This window comes from Callospermophilus lateralis, chromosome 8 (genome assembly GCF_048772815.1).
Source record: "Callospermophilus lateralis isolate mCalLat2 chromosome 8, mCalLat2.hap1, whole genome shotgun sequence".
NCBI classification, from domain to species: Eukaryota; Metazoa; Chordata; class Mammalia; order Rodentia; family Sciuridae; genus Callospermophilus; species Callospermophilus lateralis.
Window position 1 is genome coordinate 32,839,242 of NC_135312.1, and position 18,757 is coordinate 32,857,998.

The window sequence follows — 18,757 nt, forward strand, 5'->3', positions numbered from 1 at the left end:
TACCAGTATTACTGAAGATGGTTTATTAACTACATGACATGAATACTTTCACCATGTAAAATAAAAAGGAGCAGAACACAAAACCCTCGTTTTCCTCATCTTGGCAAATGCAAACTGTATCCTTCCAACTGCTTGGGCCAAAAAAACAGAAGTTATCCTTGTTTCCTCCTTTCTCTCAAGCTGTATATTCAATCCAGTGGCAGATCTTATCTGTACTACTTCAAAACCTGACTTTTCTAGCCTTCCCAGTCCTATCTCCCGAATGTTCAGGGTTGCACTATTCACAATCACCCAAAGGTGGAAACAATACCAACAGATGAAAGGAAAAGCCCCAACATACATGCATGGAAAGATAGGGAGCGTTCAAAGGAACGGAAACTGATGGGTAAGCCTTGAGGACACTGCACTAAGTGAAGTTGGCTACTCACAGAAGGACAAATACTATGATTCCACTTACATGCAGCAACCAGAAGAGTCATGTTCAGAGAGAAAAGGCAGAATGGCCAGGGGCTGGGAAAGGGAGGAAGGAGATTGTTTAATGAAGGTGGGGTCAGTGGGAAGATTAAAAAAAAAAAAATCTGGAGATGGACGGCACACTCACTCCCCTCAAATACAGAATCTACCCATTCCTTGCCCTTCCACCCTGGCTTAAACTGCTGCCATCCCCCCCTGGATCAAAGCAGTGAACTTATACATGGTCCCTTCCCTTTTCTCTAGCCTGTACCCTCTATTCTCAACAGAACACCCAGAGTAGTCATTTAAACAGTCAGATGATGACTCTGCTCAACCCTCTGGGGACCCAGAGGAAGAAGGAATCTCTACAAATGCCTCCTGGTTGGAGCCCTATCTCTGAATCCCCATCTCTCTGCTCTTTGCCATTCCTTTACTCCCTCACAAGAGGCCACTCAGGTTCCCGCAGGGTTTCAGGATTTATCTATTTTCCATCTGGGATTCTCTTCCTCCAGAGAGCCACAGATCTACTCATGAATCATCAGGTTTTAGCTCAAAGGTCATCTTTGGAGCAAGAGCCTTCATGACCACCCCACTTAAAAGAGCACACCTCCTGCCCCAGAGTCCCAGCCCTCCTCCCTGCCTGTCATCCTTACCCAGGGCTGTGCAGCCTGCCCTCTCCTATATGGTGCTTGTTGTTCTTCTAAACTTAGAAGCTCCAAGGTACAGCTTGTCTTTCTTGTTCACAGTTGCATCGCTAGCAACTAGAATAGTGCTTTGATGTATATTTGTTGAATGAATAAATTGCTCAAAGACAGGTAAACAAATTAAGGACAGGAAAAGGTGAGACTAATAAACAGTGATTATCTTTGGGTAGTATGTCTGCTATTTTTTTCTCCTTTCCCATTTCCTCTATTTTCTGATATTTATTCAATGATTCTAAGTTACTCACATTATTGAGAACTTTTTTCCTATGAATTTTATTTAAGTCGTCATCAATTTTCACTGATAGAAAAAGCACTCAAAATAGTTATAATAAAGCCACCACTATTAGTCAGACCCTAATTTCTTTTCTGCATTGTTTTCCTAGAAATATTATGAGATTTTTAATTTTTTTTTTTAAATTTCCTCCCAAATGGTTAACTGGGAAGAAACAATGATTAAGGAATGATCCTCCTATTCAGAGAATGGCCTGTTTATTTATTTAACTCGTTTTTTACATTTCTTCATTTTTACTACATTTTCTAGTTTTCTTCCCATTAGCCATACATGTGTCTGGCTAACGTTTCTCTTTGTTGGTCCTCTGAATGGAAACTTTCATTTTTCTTTGTGCAGTAGAGCTACTTTATCTTTAAAGATTTAGAGCTTTTTCAAGGGAGTGAACAAGTTAAGAGAAAACTCGACAAGCAAGTCGTTATGTTTCTTAGGATCCGGTTACACAATGATCAAATCAGATCCAAAAGGTTAACTCTTCTTTCTGGCTGTGACTCCTCTAACCCATCCTGGTAGAGCAACTCTTAGAGAAGGCTTGTATTGTACTGTGATCCCCAAACCCACAACTCCCACGCCTCCCTCTCTTTTAAAACCATCTCCTACACCACGAGATCAGCTCATTTCTTTCGTCTCCTCCTGTGTTTCCCTTAATCCTTCTGATTTCCTCAGGAAGCACCTTCTTCGTGAAATCATCATTAATAACAAAAACAACAAAGACCCTTCAGTGCTTAACTTCAAATTTGTAGGTGTTGCTTCTTTTCATACAAACTTTCTGGATCTTTCAAACAAGCGGCAGCTCTTCACTCTTGGCAGCTCCCCAAGGCTTTGCCTAGGCTCTAGGAGCGGGATATTTCCATGGAAGAGGACAACTCTGGGCTGCTGTGTCCCAGTCACCCACAGGGCCTTTTCTCCTGGGGTCCCTCCTTTCCTATCATTCCAACTCAGGTGACTGAAAAGAGCTGGTTCACTGAACCCGAGATACAAATATAATCTTTCATACCTTGAAAACTGAAATCCACAAATTTAATATTTATATTTTTATGGCAAAATATAAATTTTATGAATATTAGCGTGCCCTTTCCTGGCAACGCTACTGCCGATGTATGGGAACTTTACATCAGCTCATCAGAACCAACTCTACTTTTAGACACAGAAAAGCTATGTTATTTGGATTTAAACCTGTATTTCTGAAAACATCTTTGTGTTCTGGGTCTGTGAAACACCATGGTGTGACATTGCAAAGGTCTCTGAGTGATCTGACCCTTTCCTAGAGACTGATCCTCTGTGAATTCATTGTGGTACTGGGCACAGATTAAACTCACTGGGTCAGGGCTCAGTGAAGAATTTGTCACCTTCCACTTTAACCTGAGACAAATACTTTGGGTAGTCTGTCTGAAAACTTGCTGAGAAAACTTAAAGACAGAATAAAGCAAATGCCAATTCTATGTTATGGTGTCCATCACTGAGAAATGTCTTTGATATCTTGTTTTAGCTGAAAAGAATTCTTGCAAATTTTTGACGTCATATGATAGTCATATGATACATATTCGTGTCAAAACTTAAGTGTTTTTTTTTTTTTTTTTTTTTTTTGTGTGTGTGTGTGTGTGTGACTAACTTACCACTAACATGTATTTATCATTTCCTATGACTCAAATCTTATTCTATGGCTTCTGGTACTCTCTGGAATACTGTCTATTCCATAATAAAAAACTATCTACTGTGGCTTAAAGTTACAATATTCATGATATTCAGGTACCTTTCTAACCCACCAACACCCAGCATAAGCCCTGACACATAGGCACTCCATAAATCTCAGTTGGATTGAGCTGAATTGGCTCTTGTATAAGATGAATTATTACTTTCTCCATAAAAATAGTCAGGGCAGAACACCCAAAAAAATAACTAAGGATAAGTGTGTTTCAGATAAACCCCAATATGTTTGCAATTATTTCCAGCAGCTCTTGATTACTCAGAGACAGAGAAACCCTTGGCTGGGGTTATCCCAAACAAACAAACAAAAATCTTAGAAAATATGCAAATTAGATGCCAGCACACAGCATTTATGTGTTTCTTTCCTGTGGAAGTTTCTGGGGTGATGGTGAGGGGCTGGATGGGGTCAGTACCTAGTGGGCTCAGAACCAATGTTCAAGTCTGCTGTAGGATGTAAGACAAGAGGGGCCACCTCTGCACCCCGTCTGGCAAAGGGATGAAGACAAGGACAGTGACTAAGAGCGATGTTTTCAGGAGAAAGGAAGAGTCAGCTGGGATCTAGATCAATCAGAAGTTAATTTTTGCCCCCCAAAGTAAAATTTGACTACATATAAATGTATACTTGAGAACAATATGCAAAAGAAAATAGTGTTTCTAAAAACACATCAAGAATGCTAGGAAACGTGTGGTTCTGAAATGTTTTCTAGGAACATAATTCCCAGAATAGTAAAAATAATTAAGAACAGAATTTGTTGCTTTATTTTAATCTTCTTTATTGTGCTATTTCAATAACTTAAAAGTAACATAAAAATGAGGGCAGAATTAGTAACAACATACTTTTATTATGAGAAATACAATTTCAAAAATGTCATGACGTATATTGTATAGGAAAGGGTACTTTATCTCCTTGCTCAATATTTTTACTTGTTACATCATTTTTATAGGTTTTCCTAATTTTGTGATGGTTCTGTAGTTTTATTTAAAAAAAAATAATCCCATAAAGCATCACTTGTTTGTTTACGAGTAATTCAATCTGGAAAACAAAATGACCTATATTTCAAAACTAAGTGAAATGATTTTTTAAAAACTCAAAACTTGTTAGGCATGGTGGCGCATGCCTGTCATCTCAGCAGCTCGGGAGGCTGAGGCAGGAGGATCTAGAGTTCAAAGCCAACCTCACTAAAAGTAAGGCATTAAGCAACTCAGTAAGACCCTATCTCTAAATAAAATATAAAATAGTGCTGGGGATGTGCTTCAATGGTCAAGTGCTCCCGAGTTCAATCCCTAGGATCCACCTCCCTCCCCAAAAAACTAAAAAAAAAAAAAAAAAAAAAAAAACCCAAAACTTCAAAAGACTCTTACCCATAGAAAGACATGTAAAAGCTGATGTATGGCTTATGTAAGTTACTGACTTCTATAGCTAAGACTTTCAGCTATGCTTCCTCCCCATCTTCTTAAGATGCAACTCCATCCTTTGGCTGGATACCCTTTCGCCAAAGAGTACACTCCTTTTGTTGTGGCCATGTGATCAGCTTTTGGCTAATGAGCCCTGAGTGGAAATGTAGAGGCAATATCTAGGAGGAGTCTTGATGAGAAAGGAGTGATCTTTCTTCCCTCTCTAGTTGGCTGGACTATGGGTAAAATGACTAGACTAGAGGAAGTAGGCTAAGGTTGTCAGTTCAGTAAGACAGAAGAAATCTGGCCTCTGATGACTGAGTGGTTGCCATATCAGTCCTGGAATTCCTGTCCCTTACCTGATTTCTTTTTTTTTTAATATTTATTTTTTAGTTCTAGGTGGATACAATATCTTTCTTTCTTTAGTTTTATGTGATGCTGAGGATTGAGCCCAGGACCTCACACATGCTAGGCAAACACTCTACCTCTGAGCCACAACCCCAGGCCCTCTTACCTGACTTCTTTAAAATTTTTTTTTTTTTTTTTGTGGTTTTAGATGAACATAATACCCTTATTTTATCTATTTTTATATGGTGCTGAGGATCGAACCCAGTGCCTCACATGTGCTAGGCAAGCGCTCTGCCACTGAGCTGCAGCAACAGCCCTTACCTGACTTCTTTGTCTTGCTTAAAACACACATTGAAAAATATAACCCAAAATGACTGGCTTTGGATAACATTAGTGCTGCAGTATGAATATCGTGTCCCCAAAGGCCAACGTGTCAAAGGTTTGATCCCCAAGATGTCACTATCGGGAGATGGCAGAACCTTTAAGAGGCAGGGACTAGTGGAAGGTCTACAAGTCCTAAGGGGACAGTGGAACCCAGCCCCCTCCTTGCTCCCTAGCTTACGATGTGATCTTACTCTGCCACGTGTTCCTGCCATGATGCACGGCCTCACCATAGGCCCAAAGCATAAGAGCCAATCAACCATGGAGCAGAAACCTCCCCGCTGGGAAACCAAGATAAACCTTTTCTTTTTATAACTTAATTCTCTCAGTCAGGTATTTGATTATAGTGATGGAAAGCAGACTAACAACATGCTACAAAACTGCAGAGATGGCTTAGAATAAAGCATCATTAGGCTACTCACTGATGATTCTTTTACCTTAACTACATCCTGGAGCGCAAGAATTGTCTCATAATGCACTTTATTGGAACAGATGGCACAGTGACATTCAGAGTTTCTTTTGTGAGACTTCCTGATGGAATCCCTGGCATGTAATTCAAATACAAATGATCGTGTCCTCAGAAGCCACACTGCTGGCCTGGAGGGGTGACCTGCCCTCTGCCCCCTCCCTGGCTCACCTCATAGTGCTCTTTCCAGCCCTCTCAGTCTAGCCATACTGGTCTTGTCTTTGAAAGGAAAGGCTCACTCCTGCCTCAGAGCACAGGCACCTGCTGCTCCTCAAGCCTGAAATACTCCTCTCCATACAACAGACATCCCCACGTCACCTGAGCTTCTGTCCCTGCTACAAGAAGACCTCCCTGGAGCACCTAGGATAAGCCCTGTCCTTGGCCACATCACCTCGTTTTCCTCCTATCACTTATTTTTTTTTTATACAGTGCTTACTCTTTTATCATTTGGTCATTTATTAAGGAGTTTAGTGACTGCTTCTCCTTGCTGTCCCCTGGTCCTCTCACTCTGAATGGCAATGGAGATCCTGCTGAATTAGCCTGGTACCTAGGAGCAGTGCCTGGCCCTGATGGAGACTTCATACTTATGGAATGAATGAATCGGAGAATGAGTTGACCCTAGAGGCCGTTGGCTGAAGCTCTGCCACGCTAAGCAAGCAGGCTTCCTCCTCTTCTCACATCTTGCCTTCCACTAGGGTGTTGGGGTACAATTACAGCCCCTTGCATACATCAGTTTCTTCATTAGCAATGAGATCCCCAAGGACAAGGAGCAATTCTGCTCATGTCTGCATCCTTCAGTGCCTATCACAGAGCCTGGCACACATTAGACACTCAACCTACAATTTGCTGTATGTTGTAGGAAAAGATGCCGTGGCTACAAAAAGCAATGCCAGTTCTCATAATGACTCTAAAGAAAGCGATGATTTTAAATTGCATGTGAATGTCCTGAATCACTATTACATTTGTGGTACCTAAGTCTTGCTTTCTCAGCATGTCTAGATTTTTTTTGGCTTGGAAGTGGCCATCAGCCTGCGGCCTGAAGAAGTGTGGAGATTCACCTGTCTGAGTTGCTGTCAAGGGCACAGGGACTGTGCCCAGTGGCATGTTTTACTGGATGGGCTCCCAACTGCTGGCTCATTGAAGAACATCTGAGAGAGTTTAGGATAGTTGTTCCCTCCAGGCCACTTGGTGAATGCAGTAACCTTGGATAAAATGCCATTGTGTCATAATACTGCCCCACCCCAGCAACAAGGCTGGTCTTATGACCAATAAATTATTATAGGCGTTGTAGGTAATTAAAAACTGATAGATGAGTAAGGACTATTTTAACAAGGAAATTCCTCATATGAAAAGTGATTTATTATGTTGCACAAAATGGGCAACGGCACCATTTGTGAAAATCGCATCACTACTGTAGTTTATTAATACCTTTCCTATGGGGGTGACACCAAAGAGCCCAACAAAGATTTTTATTGGTTTTCAGAGCGACTTTACAAACCTCAATCAAGAGATCTGAAATTCTGTAAAACACATGCTCGTTCCTTAACTTCAATTTCCTTCAGTAGTTTTATAGATCCCTTAGGCCAGGGAGAGCAGAAACAGATGGCGCTCGGGAGGGCTTTACGGTGTGTGTCTGTGATGCCACAATAAATTTAAAAGTTTTGCCGATACTGAGCTTCTGGTATTCATCCTGATATGAAATGATCCTTGATATGGCTTGTTTTTAAATTTCTTATTCTGGCTTTAATAATTATATTGTCTAAAAAGATTTTTCTCCTGGAAATTCAGAAAACACCCAGGATCATCACGGAGACAAGTCGGACAAGCGGGCCAGCCTGTGTTTATATAACATAGCGCTTTTCCCCAGGGCCTACCTTGCCCCATAAATTGTTGTACTGGTGTGAAAAAACACAAGCCTGAACAAAAAGTTCTCTCTTAAATCACAACCATATTTGTGAGAGGAGAGGAAGACAGCGGCGTATTTAAAGTCACGGCCAGGCTTAGCACACTGTTTTCTCTTTATGTTCCTCGCCCCAGTTGTCTACCTTTGGAGGATCCGCTTTCCACGACCGACGTCACAATTCCTTTTCGACATGGCGTGGTACGTACATACTTGTCAATAACTATCACTTGAATCATGATCGCGGGCAGAGACGCAGATTTACTGTCAATGGAGACGGTGCAAAGCTCCAAGAAGGAATGTTTCGCCAATGGGAACACCCTGCCCACCAACAGAGAGCAAGCCGTGCTGGGGAGGCCAGTGAAGTCCCCACGGCGCCCTGAGGTTATCTGGGGAGTATCTCTCTGGCAACTTCAGGCAAGGAGAATGAGCTGAAGTAATGGGAAAAGAAGCTGTTTGGCGGTGTGAGAAGAAACCCCATCCGTGGGAGAGGCAGCCAAGGCAGCTGAAGATGGAAACAGTACATGGAGACAGCACACTGGCGGACCGGATTGGAAATAAGGACTCGGATTGCTGGTGTTGACACTAACAGGGTGTTAATCCTTTAAAGCAGATGAGGGTGGGCAAAAGCCATCGTGGAGGGAAAAGCAGATGTGAGAGAAGAAAGGCAAAAGCAACAGATGTCCATGTGCATGGTGGTGAAGGGGACAGATGCTCCCTGGGTTCAGATGGCAGCTCAGGTACTTAGGAGCTGTGTAACCCTGAGAAAGCCATTTAACCACTCTGTGGTTATGAAATGTACAACAGGACCCATCCCAAAGTGTTGCTGTGAACAGTAAATGAGTGACTATATGAAAAATGCTTCTAAGAGCGACTGTCCCCCGCACTTGGCACCCTGAGATAGCAGACTGGCCAGCATGCCTTCTCTCATGATGTGGAAGGACTGAATTTTCTATTGCATAGGCTTTAAAAAAATTAGACAGGGATTATTGATGTAAATATTCCTATTAAGAAGAGGTAAAAAGTGGGGATATGAAGCGAGAAGGGATTTCTATAACTGGAATTGAGAGAGTGAGGTGGGTACTGATGAAGGAAGGGTATGTTTTAAAGAGATGGGACCACTTCTACCTCTGACTGACTCAGGGAAACTGATCAGGGCCCTGGGTAAGCTGAGCAATAGTAGATCAGATGGAAGCAGATCAGCAGGAAGATGGTTGCAATATGAAAAGAAAGAGTTCTCACCTGGGAATAACAGAGAGCAACGAGCCCCGTAGAGAAGGTATTGAATTCCTCAGGATATTAGAGGAAAATCCTACTGGGATTTGAAAAGAAAGTTCTGGGTTGAAAGTTCTGGGTCACTGGCTATTTCTCTGCTTACCACAAAGGTTTCCAATGTGGATTTAACTAAAGCGAGGCATGCCTGGCATTCAGCATGTTGACAGGCAAGCATAGTGGGTGCATAATAAATGCTGGTTTCTTTCCTTCCCCCTCTTACTGAGCAATGGTTTTCTTTCAAGTCATTGCAAGAAATGGCTTTGTCTTCACAAAGGAGCTGCAAAGATGAACCAAGAATACAAACTGGAAATGACTATAACATCCTGATCTGTGAGTCTCTATCAAGCTGAATTTGGAAGTATGAGACTTGTACTTGTAAGTTGCCTGATTTGTACAGTTTGCACCCTGAGATCCTGTTAATTAGAGCAAAATAGTCTGCACCTTTTTACCATTCCAGATGCTCCTCTGGAGAGGACACAGTAAGGAGAAGCACACAGGAGAAGTGCAATGTTAGGAAAAAAAAACTGGAAGGTGACCTTGGAGGTGTAGAATGGATAAAGAGTGGCCTAAGTGTCCCTAGTGGTCCAGAGCTGGTCACTGCCTGGCAAGGGAAGGATTATTAGTTAAGACCAGCTGCAGCCTGGTCTATTGCTGGAAACCTTATCTGCTGGAAATGGCTAGATGTGGGAAAGATGTACTTATTTGAACTGACATCTGCCTCTTTGGAACCTGTACCTCAGTGTTTCTTATTTGTTTGTCTACCACAAAGAATCAAGGACAGTTTTGAACAAAAACTTAATGTGCCATATGGGGCACTGGGAGACTGACAGTGTCATGTTTGAGTGAGTGACTAAGAGGCAGTGGTCCCTGGGGAAGGGGTGCAGCAAGTGTTGATGGGAGAGGCTGGTGGGTGCAGACTTCTGACTTCTGGATTCGTCAATGACTAACCTCAGAGAAGCAGTACATGTGAGGCAAAATCTTCCCTCTGTCACTTCCTGTTCACGGGAGGTCAGACTTGATGTCTCATCTGCAAGTTGGGTTCTATACCAAGTTTGCTTGAGGATTAATGAGTTAGTACCTAACGTGCTCTCACGGTGCTCGTGGTGCACATGGGAGTCTGCCCTGACCTTCTTCCCTCACGCCCAGCCTGTCAGCAGATCCTGTGGCTTGCCCTTCCAACCGTATTCTATATCTGCAGCTTCTTGGCACCGACACTCTCCTGGCCCCAGACACCATTCCTTCTCCCCGGGTTTGCGGCAATGACCTTCTAGGTGGTTCAAAACGTGGCAGTCAGAGCCCTGCTGGGAAAACTTGGGTCAGGTCATGACCCTTCTCTCTCAAGCCTGTCCAGAGGCTGGTTATGTGACCGTGAGTAAAGCCATCATGGTTCTACAGGGACATCTGCAAGCTCGGCTCTCGGCTCCCTTTGCCCGCTGTACTTTTCTCTAGAGCCTTTAATTCTGCCCATTCATGAAATTATTTTATTTATGGTCTTTCTCCTTCCACTAGAAGATGTGGCCTTTTCTTCATCTTATTCAGTTCTGAAGCCACAGTGCCTAGAACAGTGCCTGCCACACAGGAGCATCGCCATACCAGTCCTTGAACTGGCTAAAAGAATCCGTGTGAAGCACGTAGAGAACGCCTGGGGCAAGGCGAGTGTTCAGTGTCCGTTAGGAATTATGGGCATCATGATTCTTCCCAGATGATGGCTGCCTTCTCAAATCGCTCCTCTATCAGTCAAAGCCCCTTTGAACTACATATAAACTACACAGCTGCTCGGGGATGCTGTGTTCAGTCTGTCTACTCCATCTCTAGGCCATAGCATCCCGGAGGCCTTGAGTTAGGCTCTTATGCAACCAAAACATAATTATGTACAAAATTAACTAATTTTTAGTTGTGGACAGAGTTTCTATTAAGCCAACAGGGGAAAGGACTGGGATTGTAGGCATTATGAACAGTCTTTGGTTTAGACACACATGACCCTATTAGTGGTGGTGACAGAAAGTGCCCTACACACATCAGGAGTCCTGTGGAACAGTTCTGGGAGCTAACCTGGGCAGTGTTTCATTATATAAAACATCAGGCAGCAGAAGGTAATATTTATACTTATGTTGCTGTTACTTACAATATTACTATGGGTAATATATAATAATGCATATATAATATATGACATATTGAGATGAAAGAGGAATGAACTTTAAACAATCAGCCAATTTTACATACATACAGGTATAAATATTGGCATATAAATGAATATTTTGTATATATGTATACATGCATGTCTATTTGCATGTATGTATTGGACTATAGTCTTGATTGAAATGTAGAATTAAAAAAAAATTTTTTTTTGTACTTGTGGATGGACAGCATGCCTTTATTTTTTAATTATTATGTAGTGCCTCACACATGCTAGGCAAGCGTTCTACCACTGAGCTACAGCCTCAGCCCTGATATAGAATTTTAAGATTAGAAAAATATAAACCTAAGGGTAATCACTTCTTCCTGAAATTATCTGGTTTGTAGTATAACTAGGGACTCTGTACCCATAAAAAATGATAAAAATTGAGCACAGCTACAACATTTTGTGGAATCTGTTACCCAAGTGCTCAAGAAACAATAAAGGAAGATGATCTATCCTTGAGTTGCATTCTGTTATACCCTTAGTTTGGAGTTGGCACAGCATTCATTTACACGGACTTATACTTACGCACTAACATACTACAAAATTTAAAGCACTGTTCCTTTCTTTATGTAACTTCAACAGAATTACATTTCAGACAAGCTAATAAAGCCAATGATGAAATTAATTCATTCTTTACATTTTCAATGAAGCATCAGTTATTTAAACACTTGACTCACAGTTTCAGTAGTAATAAAACAACAAGAAACAGAACCCTTGTTAGCACTTCCCACCATCTCTGATGTGAGTGAAAATGTGATGGAGTACTGACATTCACTTCACTTTGAATTAAATATAGCATTGCCGTAAGTCTCAAGGGACGATATTAAATTCCGTGTTTGAGTAATGCTGGGAATTCCACAGGCATGGGTAGAATTATATTTGGTTGGCACAAAGCCAGTCAAACTTCACACTTGTCTTAGAGAAGGTGGTCCTACCTGCTACAATTACTTCAACTCTCTGGGTCTCAGGATCTTTTGTGTTACTCATTTTGAAGATAAACAACACAGAGTGAGATAAAATGAAAAGAAGATATTACATTAGAATCGATCTTGGGGAAAAGCAGGTTCAGACCAGACAACATATCAAACAGGAACAAAGAACAGAACTGGGTTTCCCAAGAGGTATCATCTGAGACACACACACACACCATTTATATGTTTGTAAATTTTTCTTCAGAAAAAAGGACTCAGAACCAAGGCAAGGAGGAGATGTTTTCACAATTCACAGCCTTCCCTCTATTCTTAAAATACATGCTGTAAATTTTCTAGGGTTCACAGTGCATGTTTAAAAGATGCCTTTGCATGTGGTGGAAGAAAGTACTTGCTCCTGATGCATCTGGATTGGCTGTAATGGCATGTGATGCCTCCAATAAACTTAACCACAAAAAAGTTTTTAAATGTGCCTGCATTCTGCTAATTTATAAAAAGCAGGATGCTGTCAGATAAAATTTCATGAAAATGATCTATAAACCAGACTGTCAAAAGTGAAAGGTACTCAGGCAGTACTTAGGGGCAAGAAATACATGGAAACCACTGGAAAGGGCTCCTGTGACTGTGGTAAAACAATGTCCTGTAACAGGGCTCATGTTACCTTGATTTGCAAGTTACTGTGAGGTCACAGGAAATCCCGAAATGTTTTCCACATTTTCTTTTATACATTTTATGTCAAATTTCCTGCAATTGAAATCATAAACCCTCCTACTGCTGGATTCTCTTCTGAAGGAAAGGAGATCTTCTGACACTCCCCCATGAACACCTAATAACTCAATTTCTACCAGCGTAACAAGAAACTGAGAGACAGAATGGAAAATGGACTATGATAAGGCTGAAATGTCACGTGCCCTAATTCTTTCAAAATGAGAACCAAACTGATGTCATTAAGACAACTTGGAAAGCACATTTAATCTAGTGATGGCAGGCTTTTCTTTAGAATAAGAGATAATTTAAGAAATGACAGACTGCCCCAAAGACAGAAACACACCGTCCCCCAAAACCTCTTATCCAAAATGTACTTGTGGATTTACAGTCTAATTTTAAAATGGCATCTTCTACACGGATATTCCTAACATGATTCAAACTCCTAACCACCATATTTTATTGTTCCAGCTGATTTTGAAAGGATAAAATCAGATTTAAGTTAAATGTTCATGCTTAAAATATTCTATAAAGATTCATCATTCCCAACTGTGGAATTTAAAAATAGCTTTTGAATGGTTAAATGCTATTTGAACATAAATCAACAAAATGGAAAATTATGCTAAACGATGCAAGTTCATTAACAAATATCAGTGGATCATAAGTCATTAGTGAACATTACCTCTCCAGACATATCAGGGGCCATCGGAACAGCAGGCCACAGAGATGAGTAGATTCCAAAAAACACCACCCAGAGTGCGATACTGCCCCAGATTGCTATGTGGCTGAACTGCAAAGCAAGGAAATCTGAGTCAAAGCCAACTCCAGACAGCTGAGTGTGCAAACACTAGTGAAACTTCACAAATTACCTTATTAATTTTTTACTACAGTCACAAAAATATTATCTATAGGAATTGCTACATAATTGCCCGTGTGAATGTGTTTTACTGCATCTTTCATTAAGTGCTAATCTCTTCTACAACAGTAACAATGTTTGTGGGACTGGAATTTCAACTACCCATTCCTTCTCTGATCTCCTGTAGTGATGATTTACTTCTTTACCTGATACCATCTTTAAGCCTCCTTTATTTTTGCTCCCCACAAAAGAATTCAGATCCTTTTTAAGAATATTACGTGGATGCCCAAACTGCCAAATCCCGATTTCTTGTGCCAATCTTTCCCCTGATTATAAAACTTTAATTTTTTTCCTCTACGTCTTTCTACCTAAATAGGGAGATATTGCAAAGCTAACATAATGAAAATAGAACTTGTTTTATCCAAACTGGGAATTTATAAATATCTGAGGATAAATAGTTCATCAATATTACTGGTCTTCAGAATTATTTTCCAATGGGCTTTCTGCAGAATGCCAGTCTGTGACACTCTAAGAAAAGTTTCATGGACACATAAGTTGGGAAGTTGGGAAGCCTACTTTCTGGGATAGTCACAACACATAACACTATATTAAGGCTCTGAAAAATTTTGTGATAATAAACTTGTTTGCTTAACTCAGTGTTTCCAAACTAGAATTCTTAATTCTCTTCCCTCCACTTTCAATCCCCACAGTTAACAATCTCTAGATGAGAATAAAGGGACATATCAATTTAGAATTAAAAAATACAAAAAATTGGAAAGAATGAACAAGCAAATGTGACAATTCTTGGGTGTCATCAGAGATACTCTTACCCATGTCCAATATGATGTCTCCAGTCCAGCTTTCAAACACACAGTTATCACTACAAACTGAAACAGAAAGGGAAAATGTCATTTTATTTCATAAATATGAATTTATCAAGTGACTGAGATTTTTTTTTTTTTTTTTGTACCAGTGATTGAACCTAGGGGTGAGCCACATCCCAGCCCCTTTTATATTTTGTATTTTGAAACAGGGTCTCGCTAAGTTGCTGAGGCTGGCTTTGAACTCTGGATCCTCCTGCCTTAGCCTCCTGTGCTGCTGGGGTTACAGGTGTGCACCACCGTGCCTGGCCTGAGAGTGAGATTTATAAAGAACAGATAGCACTGAATTAAACCGTGGGACTGTAAATTATTTGTGGCTTGCTTTGTCTGCACAAGCAAAGAAATGAGATGAGCCAGCCGGCTGGCTCACATTAGGACGAGGTCAGCCTGTTTGCAGCACAGGACTCCTATCGCCTGTCCCTGCCTCTCCTCAAGTCCACAGTCTAAGAGTCCATCCACGAGGCTCCCGAGGACACGTCTGCCTGCTTTTTGTACAATTCATGAATAGTGACAGCACAGTGTTCACTTGGATTTTCAAGCTGCCTTTAACTGAATTTTAAATCACGTTTCATACTAAAAGACTACCTTTCTGAATTTCAAAGATAAGTTATAAAAATGAAATAATGGTATTTAGAAATCTAAACACTCGTTCTGCAACTTTATGCCCTTAAAATGTATTGTTTATGTAGCTGGTTGTGAGAGTCTGTTAGCCTTCCATGACACACACCTTGTTGGTGACTATGATGATAATTCGGAGTGGAGGGAACCGAGACTACCCTCACTGCTGTTTCCCATGGTTACATTTGTTTGCTCCGGAGTCAGATTGTATGTGCCCAAGATTCCGCCCCTCGTTGCTGCTTTGGTTAATGAATAAGGCAAGATACTTTATCTGTGTGTGTCTTAGCTCTATCTGTAAACTGGCTCTGATAAAGCTTACCTACCTCGTAGGGGTTGTTTTTTATGCTTGAGGTCAAAACACTAATATAAAACATTGGGAACCATGCTTGGCACTAGAATACTATTTATTATGGTCTATGTAAAACTAATAATAAAATTTTAAATGCTGTTAGTAGTCAAGGGAACTCTGGGCACTTTGAGTAGTTGCTGGTGATGGAAGTAAGATGTTTGCCTGGCACTGGTGACTAATAAATGCCCCAAGTTCCCAGCCCTACTTTAAGGCACTTTCAGGGTTTGAGCCCAGCATTTGCTTAGACGCTTCCCAATGGGGTCTTAAAGTTAGGTTAAAGGAAGACAGTGGGCTTTCTCAGCAGGAGATCTAGTGGCAAGTTTGGATTAATATCTGTAGAAATAAAACTCTTATTAAAATGTAAATGTTAATTAAGCTAAATAAAAAGTTCTAAAATAAAACCTAGTTTGACATGTAAGATCATAAAAAAAATCCTCTCCTGAGACTTGAGCACTTTAAAGGTTCCTAAGCAACATCCATGACACATACACTGACTTATTTCTACCTATGCCATTAAGTATTTACCTATTTCTGTTTTGCATTTGTGTTGTTAATAGAAGGAAGCCCCAGTCCCTCCAACCTGCTTTTGCTTTTTTTTTACTACTTCAATGGGTTGGTGTCAATGGAAAGGACACCCCCCAGATTTGCTAGAGCCTTAATAACTCTGTTATCAAATGATCTTAACTTCCCATTATCCAGCTATTGAAACACTTGAGATGGATCCTTTTTGTGTTTGGGTGCTGGGGACTGCATGGGGGATCTCATACATGGTAAGTGCGTGCTTTAGCACTGAGCTACACGGCCAGCCCACAACCCCTGACATTTAAACACCCTATTACAGCTTTTCTATCAACTGAGTTAGCCGCACAATGGCCACTGAAAAACACACTGTCTGTCCAGAGGACAAGGAATGCGACACAGAGGGTGTGGCCGGAGCTATCCTAGCAGAATTCAGAGTTAAAGGTTGAAGTGACCCTTTATCAGACACTGACCTCAGGCAGCAGCATCCACTAGGGCTCCTGGCTTTAAAGGGAGATAGCTTAAAAATACTTTTTCAGCTTGTTAGTGGCAGGAAAGCTCATTTAGTTATTAAGAGCCTCAAAATAATAACTGGCTACATACCCAAGAGTGCTTTGATAAAATTTGCCACAAATTCAGGAATGCAAGAAAATATTAACTATGGCAGTAAAATAAATTTGAGGAGAAAGGAAAATTGAAAGAAAAAAATGCAAAACAGGGCAGTAGAATAAAAAGGAAATACGGAAAACCAAAGCATACGAAGTCCTTTAAAGTCAGTGAACCCAAGAGACATTTTAAAAAGCTAATATACAGAATCTCTAAAAAGTCAAAATACCTTATTTCATTTTTAAAGGGAACTAATATTTAAGCCTGGAAAATTTTAAATTTAAGAATAAAATGTGCACAGATGAAAGGCTTGGTTTTATATGCAAACAAGGCAAATGCCCTTCTGTACTCACAGTGTACACAAAATTTCCCAGAAGCAGGTAATCGGAAGTTTTCCCATTTCCAAATACAGTACCTGCAAGAGAAGACAGACTTGTTAGAAAAAATGATTCAGGTTCTAGGAAAGAAAATTCAATTTAGAAATTCTGAACAAAACAGGGAAAAACAAGGGATGAACATTGGAGCCAGAAATGAGGTTAATGTAGAAAAACACCATTTCTAGTCTCACAAAGTTGCTATACAGATAAGCCCCCCCCCCCAAAAAAACAAATTTCCAATAGCCAACATGAAGCAGGATACTTGACTGGTGAACCAACTCCTGTCTTTTACACCTATATTGATTTTGTATTTTGAAGATTAACTTTACCTGTAGAACTTATCTAAGGTTGGGGTATCTTGAATTATACCCTGAACTTCAAGATCCCATGGCTCCAAAAAGTAGAAACAACATAAATGTTCATCAACTGAATAATAGACAAACAAAATGTGTTGGATGTATACAGTGGAATATTATTCAGCTATAAAAAGGAATAAAGTTCTGATTCATGCTGCAACATGGATAAATTAAGGTCAGTTATATAATTTCATTTATATAAAAAGCGCCAAGACAGAAAAATCAGTCTTTGCCAGAGGATTGGGGGAGGCTTAGGAGAAGCAGGGAGTGATTGCTAATAGGCACAGAGTTTCTTTACTGAATGATGAAAAGGTTCTGGCATTGATAATGGCGACATCTGTGAGGCCCCTGCATATACGAAAATCCACTGAATCATACACTTTAAAATGGTGAACTTTATGGATGTGAAATATATCTCAAAAACAAAATATTCCTATGGTCTAGAAAGTGAAAGTATTTACTGCTATCATTTACTGAGCAATTAATAAAGGAGATTAAAAGCTACGCTAGGATGTGAGCCCACTGTCTTCTCCATAGCACTTGCTTGTTCACACTGCATGCTCCTGGTAATTCATCCATAATTTACTGAGCACCTTTGAGAAGCTGGGAATTGTTCTAAGCAAACAAATACAATAGAGCTGACTGATTCCATACCCTTCTGAATAGAGGAGAAAGACAAATACCCCCCAAAACCCAAAAAAACAAATACATCACACCTTGATAGACAAGTACCATGAAGAAGCACAGGGACAACAAAGGGCTGGGGCGACAGGAACAGTGGGGCAGAGTGACCCCACTGTTTTGCCCTGGGAGACCCTAGAGGGCCTCTCTGAGCGTACCTGGGGGCAGAGGGAACCACTAGACTATGGTGAGGAAGAAGCAATGGTATGGAGGTGGACTGCATTCTAACCATGGTGAGTGTGTGCTTCCCCAGGAGGGAGACACCTGTCTTGATTTGTGTTTAGGCAGCAGGCTCTGGCTGACAACCAGAAGCTCAGAGGAAAGGTGTGGCTTGCACTTAGGAAGGACTGGCATCTTCACATGGGGGTGGGGTACTTGTAGGATTTTACTGCAGTAGTCTTGGAGCACAGGCACGGAACGGCCGGTGGTCTTCCCTAGCATCTCAGGGCATGGTCTGCTCCAGGACACAGAAGCTGGTGTGTCCCATGGACCTCTTTCCCAAAGTGGCTACTGAATCATTTTTGTGTGATGGGAAGTATGCCATGATCCTATCTGTCAAAACGGACAGAATAAAATCACTCCCTTGAAATGAGCAGAGCCGAAGTTTGCACTCCAAGATGAACATAAGAACGAATTAAAAACCTCACTCCAAATTGGCTCGAATCTAGTTGAAAATACTAGCCAGTCTGATTAGGCGGTGCATAAAGTGCTTGACCAAATCTCACAGGTATAATAAATAGACTACATAAAATATTAGCACTTATTGTCTTCAAACTATAC

General features: G+C 40.8%; 1 protein-coding gene across 5 annotated transcripts in view; it reads right to left on the reverse strand.

Moving 5' to 3' along the window:
* Atp8a1 (ATPase phospholipid transporting 8A1) overlaps positions 1-18,757 on the reverse strand; it is a 213,305-nt gene that overhangs the window by 19,362 nt on the left and 175,186 nt on the right. For all 5 annotated transcript variants that reach the window (XM_076865343.2, XM_076865340.2, XM_076865342.2 and 2 more), the window contains 3 exons: positions 16,917-16,978; positions 14,421-14,477; positions 13,417-13,524 (listed from right to left, as the gene is read on the reverse strand). In XM_076865343.2, the coding sequence (XP_076721458.1) occupies positions 13,417-13,524; positions 14,421-14,477; positions 16,917-16,978 (227 nt within the window). The remainder of the gene's footprint in view (positions 1-13,416; positions 13,525-14,420; positions 14,478-16,916; positions 16,979-18,757) is intronic.